The sequence below is a fragment of the Lepidochelys kempii genome, chromosome 1 (genome assembly GCF_965140265.1).
Source record: "Lepidochelys kempii isolate rLepKem1 chromosome 1, rLepKem1.hap2, whole genome shotgun sequence".
Taxonomy (NCBI): domain Eukaryota; kingdom Metazoa; phylum Chordata; order Testudines; family Cheloniidae; genus Lepidochelys; species Lepidochelys kempii.
This window is the reverse complement of record NC_133256.1, coordinates 56501528-56524596: the sequence shown is the minus strand read 5'-3', so window position 1 is coordinate 56524596 and position 23069 is coordinate 56501528. Positions and strand designations below refer to the sequence as shown.

Genomic DNA, 23069 nt, shown 5'->3' with positions numbered 1-23069 from the left:
AAGCCAATTTTGTGAAACTATTTTAAAAGGGTAAATGGGGATGACCCAGGTAATTATAGGTCTGTCTGACACTGATCCTGGACAAGATAATGGAGCACTGATACGGGACTCACTTAATAAAGAATTAATGCATATCAACATAGGTTTACGGAAAACAGATCGTGTCAAACTAACTTGTATTTTCAAATGCGATTACAAGTGTGGTTGATAAAGGCAACAATATTGATACAATAGACTTCTGTAAGGCATTAGACTTGGTAACATATGACTTTTTGATTAAAAACTTGAAATATATAAAATTAACATTGTACATTAAACAGATTAAAAGCTGTCTGATAGGTCTCAAAATATAATTGTAAATGGGGAATCATCATTGAACACGTGTGTTTCTAATGGGGTCCTGCAGGGATGTTCTTAGCCCTATAGTATTTAACATTTTTATTCATGACCTGGAAGAAAACATAAAATCACCACTAAAAGTTCGCAGATGACAAAAATTGTGAGAGTGGTAAATAATGAACAAGCAGCTCACTGATACAAAGCAATCTGGATTGCCTGATAAGCTGGAAGCAAGTGAATGTGTTCTAATATGGCTACATGTAAACGTATACAACTAGGAACTAAGAATGAAGGCCGTACTTAAATGATGAGGGATTCTACCCTGGGAAGCAATGATTCTGAAAAAAATTTGGAGTTTGTGGCGGATAATCAACTACAGATGAGCTTCCATCACAATGCTGTGGCCAAAAGGGCTAATGCAATCCTTTATTTCTGTATTTGGCACTGGTGTAACTGCTGCTGGAATACTGTGTCCAATTCTGGTGCCCAAAATTCAACAAAGATGTTGATAAATTGCAGAGGGTTCAGAGAAGAAACACGAGAATATTTGGAATATCAGAAATCATGCCTTATAGTGACAGACTCAAGGAGATCAAACTATTTAGTTTAACAAAGACAGTTAAGGAGTGACTTGATTACAGTCTATAAGTACCTACATGGGGAACAAGTATTTGCTGGATTGAAGAAACCATTATTAGAGAAAAGTATCGCACAATTCAATAGCTGGAAGTTGAAGAAAGCAGACAAATTCAGACTGGAAATAAGGCATAAATTTTTGATAGAGTAATCAGCCACTGAAACTTACCCAAGATGGAGATGGATTCTCCATCACTAACAATTTTAAAATCAAGATTGATATTTTTCTAAAAGATATGCTCTAGGAATTATATTGGGGAAGTTCTATGGCCTGTTATACAGGACGTCAGATTAGACTATAACAATGGTCTCATCTGGCCTTGGAATCGATGAATCACATTTGGATTCCTAATACGTTTCAGAAAACTTTGCATTGTTGAAGAGAAGCTCTGGCCCATTTTGCTGTTTACAGCCATGAAATATATAACAGCCACTACACCGTCATACAGACACAAACTCTTCTTAACCTAATCAGGTGAGCAGACAATGAAAATACCATGCTGGTACGTAGGAACATGAGAATTTTTATTTATTTCTCAATCTTTTTTCTTATAACAAAACAAATATTCTAGGTAGCATCATACAGAACAAATACAAAAGTAATTAAAATCAAAAATAAGAAAATGTTTACACAATGCTTGGATTTTCATGAAATAACCACATTCCCAGCATGCAGATTTTTTATGGCACAGCATGATATAAAAAGTATAAGCAACGAACATAGTTATGTGGTTAGTTTTATACCTTGTTAAAACACTCAAGCCTGGTAGTGATGATTGATTACTTAGCTTCCAAGTGCACATACAATTTATAAAAATAAATAAAATTTAGGAAGACCTTTCTAGAATGCAAGCCAAAGCTGTTTTACAAAGAAGTCATGTTTAATAAACACCCAAAACCTAGCATTAACATAGTCCTTTGACATTAGACTTTGGTGGAGTTAGTGACACAACTGCAAATGCGTTTCATAGGAAGGAACTGTTCCTTAGAATTTGTATTTGTTTGTATATACAGTGGTTTATGTTAAAAGGAAATACTTTGTCTCATTTCACTATCATTATATTCTCAGAGAAAAATAATCTATACTGTGATGAAAGAGGTTTTTTTTTTAAATGTAAGGTACTGTTTTTAACTTAGAGATTTGTCATCACAATATTTGACCCAGTCCTGCTTCTGATAACATCAATATTAATAGCCCCAATTCTCCCTGTACACGTCAATTACTTAAAACCATCCACACTACTCATGAACTAACCAGTGAACTTCAAACAAAATATATAAATAAATTTTAAACAATATGAAGTGGCAGATACATGACATCAAATTCTTCCAGAGTATTCTGGTTTTGATAGGTGTTCAACAGAATGATGTCATGTTTTCTTGAGTATGAATTAAATTGCTATTTCCCTCTCTCCCTCCCGCTCAAAAAAAGTTAATACTCTCTTAATATTCCCAAGACTGGAAGGACCCAGGCTATTATTTATGTTAGATTTCTCTCTATAATATAAAATGGTTCTGAAACAACACATGAACTGTTATGTTCCATTAAAGTATGATATAGGTGCTGAAAAAAAAAAATCTATTTGTGAGTGTATAGATATTTTTTGAAAAAAATATCTTGTAAACTTTGCACGTATATGCTTTTTTAAAGATTTTTTTTTAAATGTCAGATTTTAAAGCTGGTATAAAATCTATAGTAACAATAGATTATTCAAAAAAATAAAGTAAGTTATTGTAAGAATTCGTATTTGCACACAACTGCAATCTCTAACTGTTAAGTGGTACTAAAGAGAAGTCACAGGTGACAGCCTGAGATGAGAACTGAAGTAATTCATTTCCTGTGTTCATGTAAATGTCTGACAGCTAATATTTATAAGTGCCTGCTGCTTATTTACATTTAGTAGTTAACAGGCATTCAGACAAATAAATCTCTCAGTGGATGACACCTTAGTTTATTTTTAATTATGTTAAATTTAAGAAACTTTCTAGGCCTTCAGAGGTTCAATTCTGCAAATGAGACTACTTGCATTAAGTAGCATGTCTAGGTATCTGACCCCAAGTGATCACAGACATGGAAAAGCTTCCCCGTATCTGAACATAAGAACTGCCATACTGCGTCAGACCAAAGGTCCATCTAGCCCAGTATCCTGTCTTCCGACAGTGGCCAATGCCAGGTGCCCCAGATGGACTGAATAGAACAGGTAATCATCAAGTGATCCATCCCCTGTCACCCATTCCCAGCTTCTGGCAAACAGAGGTTAGGGACACCATCCCTGACCATCCTGGCTAATAGCCATTGATGGACCTATCCTCCATGAACTTATCTTGTTCTTTTTTCAACCCTGTTATAGTCTTTGTCTTCACAACATCCTCTGGCAAGGAGTTCTACAGGTTGACTGTGTGAAAAAATACTTCCTTTTGTTTGTTTTAAACCTGCTGCCTATTAATTTCATTTGGTGACCCCAAGTTGTTGTGTTACGAGGAGTAACTAACACTTTCTTATTTACTTTCTCTATACCACTCATGATTTTATAGACCTCTATCATATCCCCCTAGTTATCTTTTTTCCAAGCTGAAAAGTCCCAGACTTATTAATCTCTCCTCATACAGAAGCCGTTCCGTAACTTTAATAATTTTTGTTGCCCTTTTCTGAACCTTTTCCAATCCCGATATATCTTTTTTGAGATTGGGCGACCACATCGGCATGCAGTATTCAAGATGTGGACATACCATGGATTTATGTAGAGGCAATATAGTATTTTCTGTCTTATTATCTGTCCCTTTCTTAATGACTCTGAACATTCTGTTTGCCCCCCCCCTTTTTTTTTTTTGACTCCCACTGCACATCAAGTGGATGTTTTCAGAGAACTATCCACAAGGACTCCAAGATCTTTCTTGAGTGGTTAGTTAATTTAGATTCCATCTGCAATTATAATACACATTAAGTACTGCTTGCAATCTTACCCTGTAGACTGCAAGACTAAAATAAACCAAAACACAACTGTAAAATAAAACTGGTCTAAAGTATGAAACAAGAAGGTGAGGGAGAAATCTGAATTCCACCTCAGCCTGAAGCACGGCTCAGCAGCCAACCCTGGAAATGGTTCTTTTCAGTAACCACCAACTGCAACGCCATCTCTCTCCACTACACCTCTTTAGGAGATGCATCTCCTCCCATTGTTTCCAGCCTACAAAAAGCCAGCGTTATTTCACTCTATTTACTACAGTAACAGAAATCTGGACTTTAAGATCTGGAAGCCAGGGTAATTGAAAACACGACACAGATTAAAAGGAAAAAAACCACAACTCTCAAGCTTCTCTTGCTGTAATCTTTGTGTGTCAGAATTAGCATCAAACACAACAGAAAGGCCAACGTCACGTGAATGGGAGTTCAGCGTAAAAAGGAGCCCAGGCAGCAACTATATAAAAACAGACTACAGGGGTGGTAGGCTTAGGGCAGTCCCCACCTCTTGGGGTATGTTAGAGCCATGGCGGGAAGAGCAGAAACCCATATTCCCCCTCGAAAGCGGCCATGCCACCCGATGGGAACTAAGAACAGAATAATCCGAATTTTTGAAAGAAAACAAATAAACCCCTTGAATACCCCCCCCCGGTGCCCGGGGTTAACCCGCCTCGGCCCCAAATCCCCCCCGGGTTAACCTGCCTCGCCCTCAAAAAGCCCCCCTCAGGGTTAACCCGCCTCGGCCCCAAATCCTGCCCCCCCGTTAGCCCATCTACCCACAGAACAAAAGCCCCCAGCACCCGCCTGAACAAACTCCGCCCGAGTTAGCTCCACCCCTTTACCTCACCCAACATGGCGGACGAGCCTACCTTCGCCACCGCCGCTCCTTCGACTCTAGTCCCGATGGCCCGATTTCATTGGCCACCGTTTGGCAACCCGCGAGGTCAGTCGCAGCCAATGAAAGGCGAGGACGGCGCACGAACCGGCTTGGACCCGTCCGGCTGCCCTCCCCGGTAGCCATTGGCTCACTTTGCTCCGCCCCGTTGCGTGCGCGCGCGCTGTCTTCTGTGCGCACGCGCATCCAGCTGGTTGTGTCCAATCCGCTCGTGGCTTTCGAAACTACACCGGGTTCAAAGCTCGCCTCCTGCCTGGCGAGGTGTGGTTGGTGGCTGTGGCGCTAATCAGGCAGCCACGTGCGCCTAGCGGAAAGAAGGGGTCGAACGCTGAGGCGGAGGAATTCCGCTAGCTCTGGGGTGAGCCTGGCCACGCCCCCAGGAGGGGCTGTGTAGCTGCTGGGCGAGCGAAGGGTTAATGTCTCCCTGCTGCCCTGGGAGGTTCCTCCCGCCGGGGCCGGCTCGAGCCCGCTAGTGCCGGCGCGCGCGCGCGCGCGCGCGGCTTCCGTCAGCGCGGCCTCGCCCGCAAAGGTACGGTAGTGGGTACGGTGCCCAGCGGCGGGGTTGCTGCATTCGCTCCGCTGGCAGCGGCTGGGGCCGTGGCCATCCGTGCCGGTCCCCTCGCTAGCAATAGCTCCCCGGCCCCTGCCGAGCCTGTGTGGTTCGGCAACTGCTGCGTTTCAGAGGTCCCCGCCCACGGAAAAGGGAGGGGTGCTGGGTATCGTTAGCAAGGCAGCGGGGGCTGGCCTGGCCGGGGAAACAGGGGCTGCTGATGTCTGGCTGGAGTTGGAAGGCAGGACCCTGCCAGTCCTGTCTCCCCAGTTCACAGCTGCTGGGCTTTCCTAATGTAATTTGTTGCCAACCCCCCTTACCCCCCAACGGGCAAATGCAGTTGAGGGGAGGGATCACATTTAGCCGTAATTCTTGAAGTTCTCGTCTCCCTTTTTTTTTCATTGCCTAGGTTGCACAAACCTCTCTCTGTCAGATCTTTTGGAGCAGTTTTTATTAAAGAACCTTTCCCTGGAAGCTTACAGATGAATGGTAACCCACCACTTCAACATGTCAGTGTCCCTATTTAGGTCCTGGACCTCCAATCGGTGGTACACACCTGTCAGTGAGACTTCTCACAGGCATACAATTAAGTCAACTTGTATGCAGTTAAGCATGTATACTATTGGTTGCAAGATTGGGTCCTTAGATGTTGATGGATATTGGGGTTTGATGGCAAGAATGCATCTGCAAATGTGTACCCTTGAAAAATTTATACAGTGAAATAAAAACTTACACAATCAATGTTTAAAAAATCAGATTTCTCTGTGTTGCATCTACTGTTATTACAAGTAACTCCTAGATCATTAAAGCTAAAAGATTTAGAGGAAAGAAGCAAGCTTCACTATTTTCCCTGTATAGTCTGACTCTTTCAAGCAAGGGAAGAACATTCTTTTTTAAAAATGTGACTGGTAGGGGGAAATATGTAGGACTCCAGGACAGATGTAGTTCCTGAAGCTATTTTTAATACTTTTTTAAATGCTGACTTGAATTTTTTAATTGAGTACATAACATGTCATCAATTATATTAATATTATTACATAACCTCATCAAGGTTCTTTTCTGGGCAACTAGACTGTGCAATGCAGAGAGAGGGTTGTTGCTTTTCCATCCTCCTCTTTCTTTGGTGGCCTGTACAAAAGGAAGAAGTAGGCGGATCTTTGATAATATTGCTTTTAAGTATACTGTAAAACTATTCAATTTAGCAGCAGTTTACTCATATTACTTTCATATTTCTGATCTATCTGTGGTGGAAAGTAATGCCTGATCTTGAAAACATTCACTGTAAATTACTTCAAACATTTTTTTTCTTTAATTTACAGAGGAATGGAATTTTCTTGGCGCAAAGGAGAATGAAAAGCGGTTTTATGAGACCAAAAGAAGTACTAAGGATTTTGGAGAGATCACATTGTAACAATAAAGAGTTGCTGGCATCTGAAGATTCGTTTCATGTTTCTTAAATATTGGTTGACATTGGAAATTTAATTGTGCCCCTAATTCAGCATGGAATCTGGCACTCCCCCAAGAGCAATGTAATAAATTGGGGAATGCAGTTTTAGGACAGCAAGTTCATAATGTTCTATTCTAGCCATGATTTAGTGCAGTTAATGTTTTAATTGTTTTTTGAAGCATAACATACATGCATTCAACTACTTCAAAGAATGGAAGAAGAAAAAGGTAAGTTTATTAAAAATAAAGCATTATTTGTAATCATTAGGCAGATCTTTTGAGGGAGTCTTTTTATAACTAAATTGGGTAGGATTGGCCAGCCTTCATTTGAAAACAAGACCCCAACCTAACTAAATTAGAGTGATTAAAGCTTCCAACGTGACACAGTTTGACTAAAGCCCTCGAGTTTGTGCTGATTTTTTTAAAAAGAATTTATATATCATAGTGGACTGGAAGCAATTTACTTTTCTCTGGCACTTCTGGCTCTATATTTGTAGCACACACCTTGTATTCTTTAGATTATTCAGCACTCTCTGTGTCCACAATAGCACTTGCCAGAAATACTGTATCCTTCCTATGGAGAAAGAGTGCCATCTTATGTGTGCCTATAGCCTGTTAACTCTGCTTGAGTATCTTTACTTTGCCATGCATCTCCTGGGGTCAAAATTCAGGGTTTTTTCTGAAGTCTATAGGTCTGCCACTGTTTCTGGAGAAGTTTACTTTCAGTGCAATAAATTTGGCAACTTTAACAGAAAAAAGAGAATCATACACTAAAAGAAAGCAGAAAATGCACATGCCTCACTGAATACTACAAGAAAGTATTGCTGGTCTGGCAACACTTGGTCACTTTTGGGCTGATAGGAGATGATTCTTGTATAAAAATGAATGCAACCTCACAGACTCCATTTCAACTTGCTGCTTTTAGTAGCAGCTTGCTAAGGCCACATCCTAACGTTTGTAGCCTTGACAGTGGGATGGTTTTCTCTTTCCCCTGTAAGTACATTCTCAGGCAGTGCTCTCTCAAATGTCTACTGTTGGTAAAGCTAGCTGAATGAAAGCAGTTTGGAGAAACTTGGTAAGAAGCAAGAGGCTGCCAGCATATAATCTCTCTCTGATCTTTTTATCTAGCTGTTTATACTGTGCCTGTCACATCTGAATGCCTGGATGTGGAGACCCTTAGCAATGTCAGTGGCGAGAGAGGTGAAGGTGATGTCGTCTATTTTTTTTCATTTATGGGTGGCAGAGGGGACATGGTGATAAATGAGTAGTGCTTGTGGAAATTATGGTGGGAATGACAACCTGAAGCCTGAAATAATGTCCACGACACGGTAAATATAACCGGCATCTGCAGTGCAAGTTCCCTCAGCTCTCAAGCTAAGAGAGTGATTACATCTCCGTGGCCTTTCAGGCCCTTGGCCTCTGCTTGGACTGCCAAAAAAGGTGCCAAATGTGGAGGTGACGTTAGTAACGTGGATACCTGTCCACTGAGAATTGGATTGAGAATGTGAACTTGTTTCACATAGGGGCATCAAGTAGCCATGATTCTTTCTAGAGAATTATACCAAACTTATTGTCCTGGGATGTTAGCAAAATAGGTAAAATATGTGAAGTGCTTTGAAGAGAAAAAGCACTAACTGTAATAACAGTAATTTTTATTCACTGTTGACCCTGGGCTGGATTTGAACTGCTGACCCTGAGGAACTGATGAAATGCTCTGTGTACCATTGCCAATCCTTTGAGGTATCTAGTTCATCATTAGCATCCAGCCACAACAATTGTTGAAAAAGCTGAAAAGAGGTAAATCATGGAAGCAACAGTACAGGGTTGTAATCTTGCTGTGCTGAGATCTGCTATTGAATTTGCTAATATTTAACATAACTTTTTTTTTTAAATAACCTTTTTTCCAATTTTTTAACAAAAATCCCTCAAGGAATAAAAGCACTTCTAGTAGTGCAGGGATGTCTCTCAGAATTTGTTGGCTGTTGGAGCTCTGATGTGGGATTCCACCTGACCAATTTGTGTGTTTTCAGGATGGACATTGGTCTTCCTTGTGTTAGCTATCTCTGTGAATATAAGGGTTAGGGAGAAGGTATTGGCAGATGGCAAGTGCCCTCCCCATCCAATCAGCTTAATGGAAAAAAGCACTCTCCAAATTTTGCCTCTTAATATTAAAGGTGAGCCCATTGCTGCCATCCATATGGTTGCTGATCTCGCACTCATAAGAGAGCTTTGTGTTCCCCTTCCCCCTCCAGAAACCAGCTTCCTTTACATTACTCAACAGTTGTCATATTTGGTAAACAGAAACCATCCTGCCTAAGGAAACTATACCAGCTGTGGAAATATTTATTCATGTCCTTGCAAGTACTAAACATGTTATCCTGTGACTTCTAAGAAGATAATATGCATAGCCATTTTATGTCTGAGGATATTTACCCATCCAAATTAGCAGTCTGAGACAAGAACTTAAAGATTCCTCTCTAAGTATGATAAAGTTATTTAGAAATTAGTTAAGTGATAAAACAGATGTACTGTAGTTCTTCCTGGATTCTTTCATAGGCAAAGAAGGAGCATCTTAATACTAATAATACATTTCCTTGTCCTGACTGATTTTGTGACACATTGAAGAATACACTTTTTATTAGAGACCTTTCCAGTTAAAATATTGGCAGCACTAGGCGTTCCCAAAAAAGGGTTCCCCATGTCGACTGTAGACTGTGGACTCATGTGCCTTGCAAGAGAGAGGAGTGTGGTGCCAGGGACTCTTATTAATTGGTTTTTCCGTTTTAAAAAAAAATGCTTTTTATAACCATTCCCAAGGAGGGAGGTATGCTTCTGGGTGTAGTATAAGTTAATAAAACTAACACCACTTGGCAAACAAATGTGTTAAGCTGCACTTGCCTGAAAATATTTACGGGTTTTTTCTGATAAATATACTGAGTATATTCTTAGGATAGCACAGTTATCAAATTGTGGAGATGTGAGAAAGTATAAAAGCTTGGTAAAAATACCTATTGTGTGATGCAATCCAGTCAACTAAAAATTTTGTTCTTCTTAATTATTTTTATGAACCTCAGTTATAATTCATCTCTAGCAGGAATAACTTAACAGCACCCAGAAAGAGAGAGAAGATTTTAAACTTCCTTCCTGTTTGATGGTACCAGAATTTTAACAAAGGACACTTCTGAGCATAGGTGCTGACTCTGCGGGTGCTCAGGGACTCAAGCACCCACAGAGAAAAAATAAGGGGTGGAACTGGCTGGGGCTGCTGCTCTGGCGGCCCTGGGGCTGCCCCGCCCGTCCGCTGTTGAACGGTGGCTGCCCTGCTGCTCACTCCTCTCTGCCCTGCCCCCCCACTGCCCTTTTAAGGCAGGAGGGGGCAGAAAGGAGTCAGCAGGAGGCGTTCAGGGGAGGGAGCGGAGCAGGGGTGAGGCCCTGGGGAAGCGGGGGATAGCCAGTGTGCAAAACCAAAAGTCAGCGCCTATGCCTCTGAGTCTCCAGAAAGCCCCTCAAGCACATCACTTGATTACACTTTCATTTTCAGTTTATATTTAGGGCCAGATTTAAGTGGCTAAAAATGTAAAGAGGGGTTTGGTGGGATTTTTAAAAGTGCCCAGGAGCCTTTGAAAATCTCACCATGTCCCTATCTGCATGTTTAGGCACCTAAATGCTTGTTAAAATCTGGGCATTAGGAACTGTATGCTCTTGTTGTAAACAGAAATGTGCATTTCAGGTGATGCACAGATGTTTTGGAGGCAAATGGAAGATGAAAGAGTGGACTTCATATTTGAGCAGGTGCAAAACGTATTGCTGTCTCTGAAACAAAAGATCAAGGATGGAACTGCAACAAATGAAGGTTTGAAACCCTTGTAATAGTTATGCATGACTAGAATCAAATCTTGGGCCACCTTACCTGAAGCTGTTTGATAATTTGCCAGACCTTAGCTGTAAGTGTACAAAAAAAATACTGTGCCCAAGGATGGTGGTATTATAATTTATTATTCATATTATCATAGCACCAAGGAACACCAGTCTATGGACCAGGACCCCATTGTGCTAGATGCTGTACAAACATGGAACAAAAAAAGAGAGCCAGCCCCAGAGAACTTGCATTCTATTGGTACATCTGCACTAGCGACTATACACATCAGTGCATGTCCATAACCCCCCTACTGTCCACACCTAAACTCCAGAAGCACATGTCTGAAGGTTAGTAGAGGGTACGTAAGCTAACACGCCTGAGGAATGTGGGCAAATACATGTATGGCCCCACACCCATGCCAGTTTGCAGTTTTGACGGACAGAAAGGGGCATGTATCAGGTCTCGAATTTCACTAATCCTCCATCCCCATTCCCACAATGCACTGAACTTGTTTCTGTCTAACCCTCCTTACCGAATCTATAAATGTCTCTGTCCGTCCGTCCATCCTTCCTTCCTCCCCCCCACCCCCACCCCCAGTTTTCACCAGTAGTAGCAAGCTGCACTGACTACATCAAAACAACTTTTCCGTACACTCTTTAGCTCAATATAGGTAAATGTGAATCTTGCTCCAAGAGCAGCCGCCCAACCCACTAGCCACATTCACATGCCAGTCAACGTGTGCTCAGAGTACAATGTCCTCTACTACTTGCCTGGAGTGCAGGAACAAATATCTGTACCGGGAAATTTCACAGAGGATGGAGTTCAGGGGACTCTGTCCTCATACTGAGAACACATCAAGCACTTGAGGGTCCTGGACAGAAAAGCAAAAGACTCCAACAATCGCTCTGGGAAGGCTCGTCGTACATGCTCCTTCTATGATGGTCAGAAGGAGGTGGTGTCAAGGGCTCCCAGTACAAAGCTTGAAGTGGCTCACGCTCCCTTCCTCAAGTCTGCCAGCCTCAATGTCTGACAGGAAGCTAATGCGGGCCAGGGTGAGGAGGCAGCAGGGACCGTAGAGGATGCCTGGAAGACCCAGAGGACAAGGAGTATGTGATTCTCCACCGCGACCCAGAGGAGCTGGTTAAGGAAGGCCTCTCCTGTAATGAAACTGAGGAGGACCCCAAGCTGTGGCAGGAACCAGAACTCAAGGCTGGTAAGTTACAGTGGACCCCCATGCACACCCTCCTCGCCAATATCCCCTCTTGCTCTGGTGCTGTACTCCTGATTTTAAAATTCAGGGCATTTGCAGTACTTGTGCACTGACTTTTTTTTCCTCCCTGGATAATATGCCATGCATTGCTGTGTCTCTGAGTTTGAACTGCAGTGCTGTTCAAACACCCTGTCCTCTTACCAGATTCCTTCAACTCCGCCGACCTCCATCCAGCCCCTGCTTTGCTCCATCCCGAAATGGTCCCCAAGAAAGACACTACTATAAGTCAATCAACAACTATTATGCATTTAGCTAAAGCAGGGTCTTACAAACAGATTATTAATGAAAAATCATTGTGCATTTCTCAGCCAGCAGTCTGGCAGCAATGGTCCCAGAGCTGTCTGGTGTGGGGGAAAGGAAGGGGCAAGTTAGAAAGCTCCTGATTGGGGATGGGACAATTGTAGAAAACATATAGGTGTTTGTGTAAAGTTAGTGACAGCTGTGTTTCGTTGCTTGGAAGATTACAGCCCCCTGACCTTACCATCCCCTTACAAATGGGAGTGGCACAAAATGGGGATGGTGGGAGTGATGCTGCGGGGCAGCAGGGTTAGGTCCGGGCTAGGGAAGGGAACCTAACACAGTAATAGAATGCTTTGGTTGTTTGGGGAAAAGTTACTCACAGGAGTCCTTTTTCCCATGGAAGATTACAACATTTTTACCACCCCCATTCCTGGTGTCTGGCCTCTCCCTGCATTGAGCCGTGGTGCACAAGCCAGGGGAAATGGGGGGGAAGAAGAATCAAGTCTGGTGTTGGGATAAACACGGTGCAGTGTTCCTTTGCAGTGGAGAGCTTGTGGTGGTTACCTGAAACCACAGGGAAACAAAGTTGCAGTGTGGCTCTTTTTTTCCATGTTCATTTCATCATTGTTAGGCAGGCATCGTCAGTGACTTCAACATTGGCAGCCATGCCTAGTGGTTAGAGCAGGAGTTTGTATTCAGAAATCAGAGCCAAGGGTCAGCGCTGAAGTCAGGAATGGGAGCTGAGAGTCAGGACCAGGTTTTCTGGAGTGACCTAAGGCTGCATCAAAGGCTGAAGCAGGGCTGGATCAAGGCAGGAGCAGGCTGGGAACAGGTAGGCACAGGAGCTGTTGCAACTGTGGGTGAATACTTTGAGCAGCCATTGAGCTACTGGTTCTGGGCTTAAGAGCCAGTCTGCTGACTCTTCCCACCAGTCAGGTGGTGTAGCCAATAAGGTAGCCGACTACAGGCCCACTGGGCTCATTCAGTTATCCAGAAACTGGCTCTGCTGCAGGCCCTGCTTCCTGACAGTATCCCGTGACCCTCACCCCGAGGGTGCCTCCTTGGGGCCTGGTTTCTTGGGAAACTTCTGATGGAACTCTTGCAATAGGTCTGGAGTGTGGATGTTCTCTACCAGTTCCCAGCATGGCTCCTCCAGACAGTAACATTCTCAGGCCACCAGGTACTGGAGCCTTTCCCTAACTTGCCAAGAGATGAGGATTTCATGAATCAAGTATTCCTCCTGTCCACAGACTGTTATGCGTGGTGCTGGCATGTTGGAGAAGTTTGGGTATGGGTCATCAATGCAGGGTTTTAAAAGTGAGATACGAAAGATGGGATTGATTTCAAGGACTTGGGACCCTGTAACCTGAAAGCCACTGGCTTTACCTGTTCTGTAATCTTGAAGGGGCCCAGGTATTGGTAGTTTATTTTGGTGGATGGGCAGCTCAATTTAAGGTTCTGAGCAGAGAGCCACACATGGGAGCCTGTGGCCAAATTGGGGAGCAGCCTGGTAGTCTTGATGTGCATGATGTTTATAGACTTCTTTGGAGGACTGCAAGTATTCCTTGCACTCCCGATGCACGTGGTGTAGGTGGGAAGCTAAATCTTCAGCAGCTAGTACTGGGGAGCTCACAGGTCAGTCTGTGTGGAAGTGAGGGTGAAAGCCATAGTTTGCAAAGTGGACTACTTTGGACTGCGGCGTGGACTGCATTGTTATATGCAGAGTTGGCACAACGTAGCAGGGAAAGCCAAACATCCTGGTAACAACTCAAAAGCAGCAAAGATACTGCTCAGGATTTGATTGACTCTCTGCCCACTAGTCTGCGGGTGATAGGTGGAAGATGTGACTGGCTTGATGCCAAAAAGTCTGAGAAATTCCCACCAGAATCAGGAAATGAACTGCAGGCTTCAGCCCAATACAGTGCCCATCAGTAACCCATGATAGCGGAAGCCGTTTTCCAGGAAGAGCTGATGAAGCATCCCATCTTTGTTAGAATCCTAGAATATCATAGAATCATAGAATATCAGGGTTGGAAGGGACCTCTGGAGGTCATCTAGTCCAACCCCCTGCTCAAAGCAGGACCCAATCCCCAACTAAATCATCCCAGCCAGGGCTTTGTCAAGCCTGACCTTAAAAACTTCTAAGGAAGGAGATTCCACCACCTCCCTAGGTAACGAATTCCAGTGTTTCACCACCCTCCTAGTGAAAAAGTTTTTCCTAATATCCAACCTAAACCTCCCCCACTGCAGCTTGAGACCATTACTCTTTGTTCTGTCATCTGCTACCACTGAGAACAATCTAGATCCATCCTCTTTGGAACCCCCTTTCAGGTAGTTGAAAGCAGCTATCAAATCCCCTCTCATTCTTCTCTTCCACAGACTAAACAATCCCAGTTCCCTCAGCCTCTCCTCATAAGTCATGTGTTCCAGTCCCTAATCATTTTTGTTGCCCTCCGCTGGACTCTCTCCAATTTATCCACATCCTTCTTGTAGTGTGGGGCCCAAAACTGGACACAGTACTCCAGATGAAGTCTCATCAATGTCGAATAGAGGAGAACTATCACGTCCCTCGATCTGCTGGCAATGCCCCTACTTACACATTCCAAAATGCCATTGGCCTTCTTGGCAACAACAGCACACTGTTGACTTATATCCAGCTTCTTGTCCACTGTAACCCCTAGGTCCTTTTCTGCAGAACTGCTGCCTAGCCATTCGGTCCCTAGTCTGTAGCGGTGCATGGGATTCTTCTGTCCTAAGTGCAGGACTCTGCACTTATCCTTGTTGAACCTCATCAGCTTTCTTTTGGCCCAATCCTCTAATTTGTCTACATCCCTCTGTATCCTATCCCTACCCTCCAGCGTATCTACCACTCCTCCCAGTTTAGTGTCATCTGCAAACTTGCTGAGGGTGCAATCCACACCATTCTCCAGATCATTAATGAAAATATTGAACAAAACCGGCCCAAGGACCGATCCTTAGGGCACTCCACTTGATACCAGCTGCCAACTAGACATGGAGCCATTGATCACTACCCGTTGAGCCCGACAATCTAGCCAACTTTCTATTCACCTTAAAGTCCATTCATCCAGCCCATACTTCTTTAACTTGCTGGCAAGAATACTGTGGGAGACAGTGTCAAAAGCTTTGCCAAAGTCAAGGAGCAACACGTCCACTGCTTTCCCCTCATCCACAGAGCCAGTTATCTCATCATAGAAGGCAATTAGATTAGTCAGGCATGACTTGTCCTTGGTGAATCCATGCTGACTGTTCCTGATCACTTTCCTCTAAGTGCTTCAGAATTGATTCCTTGAGGACCTGCTCCATGATTTTTCCAGGGACTGAGGTGAGGCTGACTGGCCTGTCATTCCCAGGATCCTCCTTCTTCCCTTTTTTAAAGATGGGCACGACGTTAGCTTTTTTCCGGGCATCCGGGACCTCCCCCAATCGCCATGAGTTTTCAAAGATAACGGCCAATGGCTCTGCAAGCACATCCGCCAGGAGGTTGACAACAACCAGGATTACTGAGTATCCCTTGGAGCATGGCAGTTCTACAATGAAGTCCATTGATATATAGTAGACCATGGCTGTAGAGGTAAGGGAAGAGGCTGGAGGAGACCTAGGGGGGTTGATTGTGGGTTTTTGGTATGGGCACAGAGATCGCAGATAATCCTTGATGTAATCTTGTAGGCTTGGCCACCAGAAGCTCCTCAAGACCAGATTCCAGGTCTTGAACTGGCCAAAATTCACCCTCCCACAGGGAATCATGGCATAGTGTCAATAGCTGATGACTAGGTTGTTCCTCCAGAACACAGATACAACCCTTGCAAAGGAGGCTATTCTGTAGTCTGATCCCTGTTGTTCAGAGCCAGGCAGATCTGGATTACGAACAGGTCATCAAGGAGAAGGAAGCGTATGGAGGGCGTTGGGCTGTTGTCGATTGTCCTATTAACAAAGTTGGACACCTTGAGCATGGTGGCAGAGGGCTCTTCACCAGGTTTGAGATATTCATCTTTATGGGATAGGGCAACAGCCTTCCCTTTTCTCTTCCCTGGGCGATAGATCATAGCAAAGTTGAGGGAAGTGAAAAAGAGGGACCAGTGGATTTGGTGTTGGTTAAGGTATCTAGCAGTCCATAGATACTCTAGGTTTTTGTGGTCCATGGGAATCGGGCTTCTTCTAGGAAGTGGTGCCGCTCCTTGAAAGCTGACTTAATAGCCAGTAGCTCCATGTCCCAAAGATGTTTTTTTTCACCAGCATTAGTTTGAAAGTAAAAGGCACAGGGATAAAATAGATTGCAGAGGCCTGCATGTTGAGATAATACTGCATCTATGGTGTTGGCCTGAGTGCTAAATGGTTTAGTGAGATCTGGGTGAATCATGATTGGTACTGAGGTGAATGCCGCCTTCTGTCAATCAAAGGCTTACTGAGCCTCCGTGGACCAGGTGAACCAGGCTGCTACTTGTAGGCGCACTCTTATAGGTGCAGCCAGGCTAGAGAATCCTTTAATAGATGGCCTGTTGAAATTGGCAAACCCCAGGGATGACTGGATCCTGCATATATCCTTGGGCACAGCCCAGTCAGATATTGCTGTCCCGTATGTAGGTTTGTGGGTCCATGGCGAGTCCTTTGGGTGAGATGATATATCCCAAGAATTCCACTGTATCGTTATCAAACTCACATTTCTCGAGCTTTGTATAGAGGTGGTTTTGGCAGAATCTCTCTAAGACAGTGTGTGCATGATCATTGTGGAGGTCCTGACTTCCAGAGAAAATGGGGATGTCCTTCAAGTAATTGACAATAAATTGGTCCAGCGGTCCGTAAAGATGTCATTTATGAAATGGTGGAAGGTCACAGGAGCATTGCACTACCCAAATGGTATGACCAAATATTCAAAGTAGCCATCCCTGGTACAGAAGGTGCTCTTCCATTTGTCTCCTTCCAGGATCCTCACCAAGCTCTAAGTTCCACAGAGGTCCAACTTTGTGAAGACCCCTTGCTAAAGCAGAGTCTTTTGAGCAGCTCATTAATAAGTGGTAAAGGGATACTGGTTTCAGACTGTAATCTTGTTCAGAGCTCAGCAGTTCACACAAGACTGGAGGGAGCCATCTTTCTTTGCCACAGAGAAGCTGCGGGGATGTGGAGATACAAATGAACCTCTTCTGCAGGTTCTCCTCAAGATAGGCCCAGAGTGCCTGTAGTTTGGGTTCGGAGTGCATGTAAATGCACCTGAAGGGATCCTCTGCTCCCAGCTGGAGGTGAATGGGGCAGTCGTGGCCCCAAGGGAGGGGTAGGATGTCAGATTTCTTTTTGTCTGACATGTTGGCAGAGTGTGGATATTTAACATGAATCCGTGGAGTTATTTGGGAGGTTGTGGGCATTGCTGGGGTAGCTTTTGAATCCTTTCTTTGCATCTCTGAATTCCTTGGAGGAACGAGTGTGCCACAAAGGGTTACTGGTCCCAGAGCGTCTCTCATGAAATAAGTTTGTCGGCAAGATGGAAAATCAAAGCATACTGTGCTTGACTGCCAGTGGACGAGGGTCGTGGGTGATGAGACAGGGGACGTCAAGGACAACTGATGAATGTGGTACACATCTGTCCAAACCAGAGAATTTCTTGGTGGCCTCAAAGGGTAGTTACCTCTAAGGGAGCTGTCTGGTGGGTGATTGATTTGGATGAAAGGGCTGACCCATCTGTGAACTCCACTAACTCAAATCTTTGTGCTGGGTGAGGATACTGTGTGGTCGGGTGAACTCCAGGACTGTGAAATTGCCTGAGGCACCCAAGTCCACCAGTGCTTCTTGTTTGATACCAGGCATCTCAGGGTGCTGGTGCTGGAGCTGGAGAGGGAGTTGGATTGGCCATCACCAGGGTACCGGTGGACGAGAGTTGGTGTACGCTGCTGGGAGAGGAGAAGGGCACGTATCCAGCCTGGAGCTTCCTGTCAAGGCTGGGGTTTGGTGTTTCTCAACCAAGGTGTAGACTGGACTTGGCAGGACAGCTTGGTGCAAAGTTTGCAGTATAGGCTTGAGGCATGGCATCATTTCTGTAGCCAGACCTGATTGACTTGCATGGGTTAGGCCAGTGGAGAGAGGACTAGTGATACGGGGGATGGGGCAGGGCTAGTGGGAGCCAAGAGGACCACCTTTTTTTCTTGGTGCTGTTCTGTCAGGCAGTTGTTGATCTTGATGCATAGGCATCCAGGCCAGAAGGGGGGTTTACATATGCCAGTTCATCCTTTAGGCCAAGCCAGAAATGATAACACGACATTAATATTGTCGTTTAGGCCCAGAGGTAGTAGCACAGGGTGGCCTTCTTCCACTTGAGGTCTACTACTCAGTGCTAGAACTCTGCTGTGTATCTATAGCAACTGGCCAGCACCCTGTTAGAGCACTTGAAGCACAGTTTCGGCCATACACTTGGAATTTGCGTCAGCGAAGATCACTGCCATAGCTTGAATGAAGTCCTTAAATTGTCCCAGAAGCAGGCTTGATTTTTTTTCCAGCAGCAGAGATGCCCAAGGCAGTGGCCCCCAGTTAGCAGGCTAACAATCAGACCCACTGAGGCTTGGTTAGTGGGGTACAACTGTGAGTGTAGCAGAAGTAGGAGCTTGGGTTTGCCGGGGGGAGGAAGCTGACTGTGGTACAGCTTGGGCTTGCAGGACTGCATTCTGCACCTGCATGGTGACTGCCAGGGCTTGCAAGGTCTGTAGGGCTCCAGCTGTGTGTTGGAGAGAGATTGGCCTTTGTAGAATCCATGCTCACCATATCAGTTCTAGTTCCCTTAGTGTTTGTGCTGGGCTGCTGAAACTGTTAATGGCTGGGATGTGGGTGGTCCTGTCTAGTGTGACAGGAGTTAGAGCAGGAGTTGGTGGTCAGGAACTTGAGCCCAGGGTCAGAGCTGGAGACAGAAACCCAAGGGTCAGAGGTCAGGAATCGGAGCTGAGGGTCAGGATCTGGTTATCTGAAGTGAGGCAAGGCTGGGTCCAAGGCATGATTAGGGCTAGGAACAAGTAGGGACAGGAACTATCACAGCACTAGGCAAATGCTTTTAGCAGCTGCCAAACTGCTGCTTAAGAGCCAGTCTGCTGACTCTTCCAACCAATCAGGCCATGTAGCCAATCAGGCAGCCTAACTATAGGCGAGCTGTGTTCATTAGGTTGCCTGGAGACTGGCTCTGCTGCAGGCCCTGGTTCCTGACAGACACAGGACAGGATTATCCGGGGAGGCTGAGGCAGGTGGGGGATGTTTTTGCTTTGCCTCTCTGCACAGAAACCCCGTAGGATAGCTGAGAATAGCATCAGTTCCCAGATGAATTGCTTCCCAGTCCTGTAAGCTTATTTCAGCAAATTTCTGGTGCAACTCCAGCTGGGTCTTGAGATTCAATGGCAGTGCAAGTCTGCTTGGTCCACCTTCATAGCTGACCAACTCCATCTATTATGTAGTGGGGGGGATCAGTAGCAGAAAGATCTCCTCCTCCAGAGGACTGGAAAGCCATTTCTGTTTTCAGTTTTGGTACCTTGAAAACTGCTGTGTTCTCCAGATGTTAGCCATCCTTTAAAGAAGAAATTGCAAACTGGTAACATAGCCCCTGGAAGGAACTGCCCCTCCTCACTCCTCCAGCCCCTTGAGTCAGTGTGAACATTTTATATTAGCATTGTTAGCCTCTGTTCCTTCCTCATGGGCTGCAAAAGTCATTTGACAAGCCAGTATAGTCTAATAGTTGCATTTCTGAAACCCTAAAAAGTATCAAAATGGTAGCCTTTTACAGAAAAGTTGTGTCATGGGGTGGGATTTCTTGACTTCTTCCAAAAAAAGAAAAAATGTATAATGCTGCCCTTTTCTTCTAATTGGCAGGACCTTTGGCTCCCAAGAGGTAAGCCATTCCACCAGGAGCGTAGGAGCAACAACCCAGAGATCGTAGAGGCAGACAGAGAAGGACCAGGGAAGAGTTGCTCATAGAGATGGACAGGAGGAACCAGGAGAAGTTTGAATTCCTCGGAGCACAGGAGGATTGGGCTCTTCGTCAGGAAGAAACATTGATGAGCCAGTTCTTGCAACTGGAGGCCCTTCATAGGGAATGGAAGCATTCCCTAATGGAGAGGCTCTTTGAACTGGTGGCCAAATGAGTTCAGTGTCTGCCTGCTGCTGGAGCCACTGAATCTGTCCGTGAACCTCCAGATATCGCCCCCACCCACCACCTCTTCCTCTGGCTGCAGCTGGAGGATTCTTTTTTATGGACCCCCCCTGAGTGATTGGGTAGAGAGCCTGCAGGACTCCTGGGACCTCACCCTCACTCAAAACCCCTTTTAGGGGGAACCTCTTATTCTCCTCCTGGAGGGTGAGCCTGTGGGAGTCCTGGAGCCCCACCCAGTGCCCACCCGAAAGCCCGTGCAGGAGATCTTCCCTGTTTTCCCCGAGAGAGATTTTTCCATCATTTCCCCTCTTGTCAGGAGGAGAGCAAGGGTAAGGGTGCGGAGATTGCAATGTTTGGTCAGTGCTCATAAATGTATTCCTTTAATGTTTTAAAAATTGTTCGCTGACCTTTTTAAAAATATTTTAATTACACATTCCACATAGTACTTTTTAATAACTGTTATCATTTCCTTGACTTGTGTGTGGCCCCTCTCTCTTAAATGTAATCAACAAAGATGTTTTCAGGTTCGGGATTGGGCCCCACAATCCATAGAACATGAAATTGAATGATGTATTACTCTCTGTTGCCATGATATTGCAAATGCTTTCTGTCTGTCCCAAACCACACCTACCCAGGTTCAGAAATGTCCCAAGGATACTCAGGAGGGATGGGGAAAGTGCAGTTAGTGTTATGTGCTTACAGAAAACGGTAGTACTCTGCGACAACAAGAAAAGCAGAAGATAAACATCTTTATGGCTTAGTTCACATGCAGAAATCAAAACTTCAGTATCATTACAGCAGTGACAGTATCTGCCACTACCCTGTCCATAAACGGCCCCTCTCTTTGCCCCCAAAACCTTGACTAGTTGCAATAATTAGCACCACTGACAGCAAACAATTAAAAGAAGGTTTCAGAGTAGCAGCCGTGTTAGTCTGTATCCGCAAAAAGAACAGGAGGACTCAGAGACTAACAAATTTATTTGAGCGTAAGCTTTCGTGGGCTACAGCCCACTTCATCGGATGCATAGAATGTAACATATAGTAAGAAGATATATATACACATACAGAGAACATGAAAAGGTGAAAGTAGCCATACCAACTGTAAGAGACCAATTAGTTAAGATGAGCTATTATCACCAGGAGAAAAAAACTTGTGTAGTGATAATCAAGATGGCCCATTTAGACAGTTGACAAAAAGGTGTGAGGTTACCTAACACGGGGAAATAGATTCAATATGTGTAATGACCCAGCCGCTCCCAGTCTCTATTCAAACCCAAGTTAATGGTATCTAGTTTGCATATTCATTCAAGCTCAGCAGTTTCTCGTTGGAGTCTGGTTTTGAAGCTTTTCTGTTGCAAAATTGCCACCTTTAAGTCTGTTACTGAGTGGCCAGAGCGGTTGAAGTGTTCTACCAGTTTTTGAATGTTATGATTCCTGTTGTCAGATGTGTCCATTTATTCTTTTGCCTTGAGACTGTCCGGTTTGGCCAATGTACATGGCAGAGGGGCATTGCTGGCACATATCACATTGGTAGATGTGCAGGTAAACAAGCCCCTGATGGCATGGCTAATGTGATTAGGTCCTATGATGGTGTCACTCGAATAAATATGTGGACAGAGTTGGCATCGGGCTTTGTTGCAAGGATAGGTTCCTGGGTTAGTGGTTTTGTGGTGTGGTGTGTGGTTGCTGGAGAGTATTTGCTTCAGGTTGGGGGGCTGTCTGTAAGCAAGGACTAGTCTGTCTCCCAAGGTCTGAGAGTGAGGGATCATTTTTCAGGATAGGTTGTAGATCTTTGATGATGCGCTGGAGAGATTTTAGTTGTGGGCTGAAGGTGACAGCTAGTGGCGTTCTGTTATTTTCTTTGTTGGGCCTGTCCTGTAGTAGGTGACTTCTGGGTACTCTTCTGGCTCTGTCAATCTGTTTTTTCACTTCAGCACATGGGTATTGTAGTTTTAAGAATAGTTGATAGATCTTGTAGGTGTTTGTCTCTGTCTGAGGGATTGGAGGAAATGCAGTTGTATCTTAGAGCTTGGCTGTAGACAATGGATTGTGTGGTGTGTCCTGGATGGAAGCTGGAGGCATGTAGGTAGGCATAGCGGTCAGTAAGTTTCCAGTAAAGGGTGGTGGTTGTGACCATCGCTTATTAGCTCAGTGTCCAGGAAATGGACCGCTTGTGTGGATTGGTCTAGGCTGAAGTTGAATGTGGGATGGAAATTGTTGAAATCATGGTGGAATTCCTCAAGGGCTTCTTTCTTTTCCGTGGGTCCAGATGATGATGTCCTCAGTGTAGTGCAAGTAGGGTAGGGGTGTTGGGGGACGAGAGCTAAGGAAGTGTTGTTCTGAGTCAGCCATAAAAATGTTGGCATACTGTGGGGCCATGCAGGTACCCATAGCAGTGCCACTGACTTGAAGGTATATATTGTCCCCAAATGTGAAATAGTTGTGGGTGAGGACAAAGTCAAAGGTCAGCCACCAGGTTTGTCGTGACATTATCAGGAATACTGTTCCTGATGGCTTGTAGTCCATCTTTGTGTGGAATGTTGGTGTAGAGGGCTTCTACATCCATAGTGGCCAGGATGGTGTTTTCAGGAAGATCACCGATGGATTGTAGTTTTCCTCAGGAAGTCAGTGGCGTCTCGAAGATAGCTGGGAGTGTAGGGCCTGAAAAGAGAGAGTCCACATAGCCAGACAATCCTGCTGCTAGGGTGCCAATGCCTGAGATGATGGGGCATCCAGGA

General features: G+C 44.7%; 2 protein-coding genes across 7 annotated transcripts in view; one reads left to right on the top strand and one right to left on the bottom strand.

Moving 5' to 3' along the window:
- CAB39L (calcium binding protein 39 like) overlaps nucleotides 1-5279 on the bottom strand; it is a 105679-nt gene extending 100400 nt beyond the window's left edge. For 3 of the 6 annotated variants that reach the window (XM_073343720.1, XM_073343710.1, XM_073343750.1), the window contains exon 1: nucleotides 4807-5279. The gene's annotated coding sequence lies outside the window, so the exon portion shown is untranslated. The remainder of the gene's footprint in view (nucleotides 1-4806) is intronic. The other 3 variants (XM_073343768.1, XM_073343778.1, XM_073343760.1) reach the window with 2 other exon arrangements.
- Nucleotides 5207-23069, top strand: part of SETDB2 (SET domain bifurcated histone lysine methyltransferase 2) — a 96705-nt gene continuing 78842 nt past the window's right edge. Inside the window, exons 1-6 of the mRNA XM_073339182.1 lie at nucleotides 5207-5361; nucleotides 6702-7056; nucleotides 7957-8034; nucleotides 10559-10681; nucleotides 10771-10778; nucleotides 10842-11034. Of these exons, the coding sequence (XP_073195283.1) occupies nucleotides 7041-7056; nucleotides 7957-8034; nucleotides 10559-10681; nucleotides 10771-10778; nucleotides 10842-11034 (418 nt within the window). The 5' untranslated portion in view covers nucleotides 5207-5361; nucleotides 6702-7040. The remainder of the gene's footprint in view (nucleotides 5362-6701; nucleotides 7057-7956; nucleotides 8035-10558; nucleotides 10682-10770; nucleotides 10779-10841; nucleotides 11035-23069) is intronic.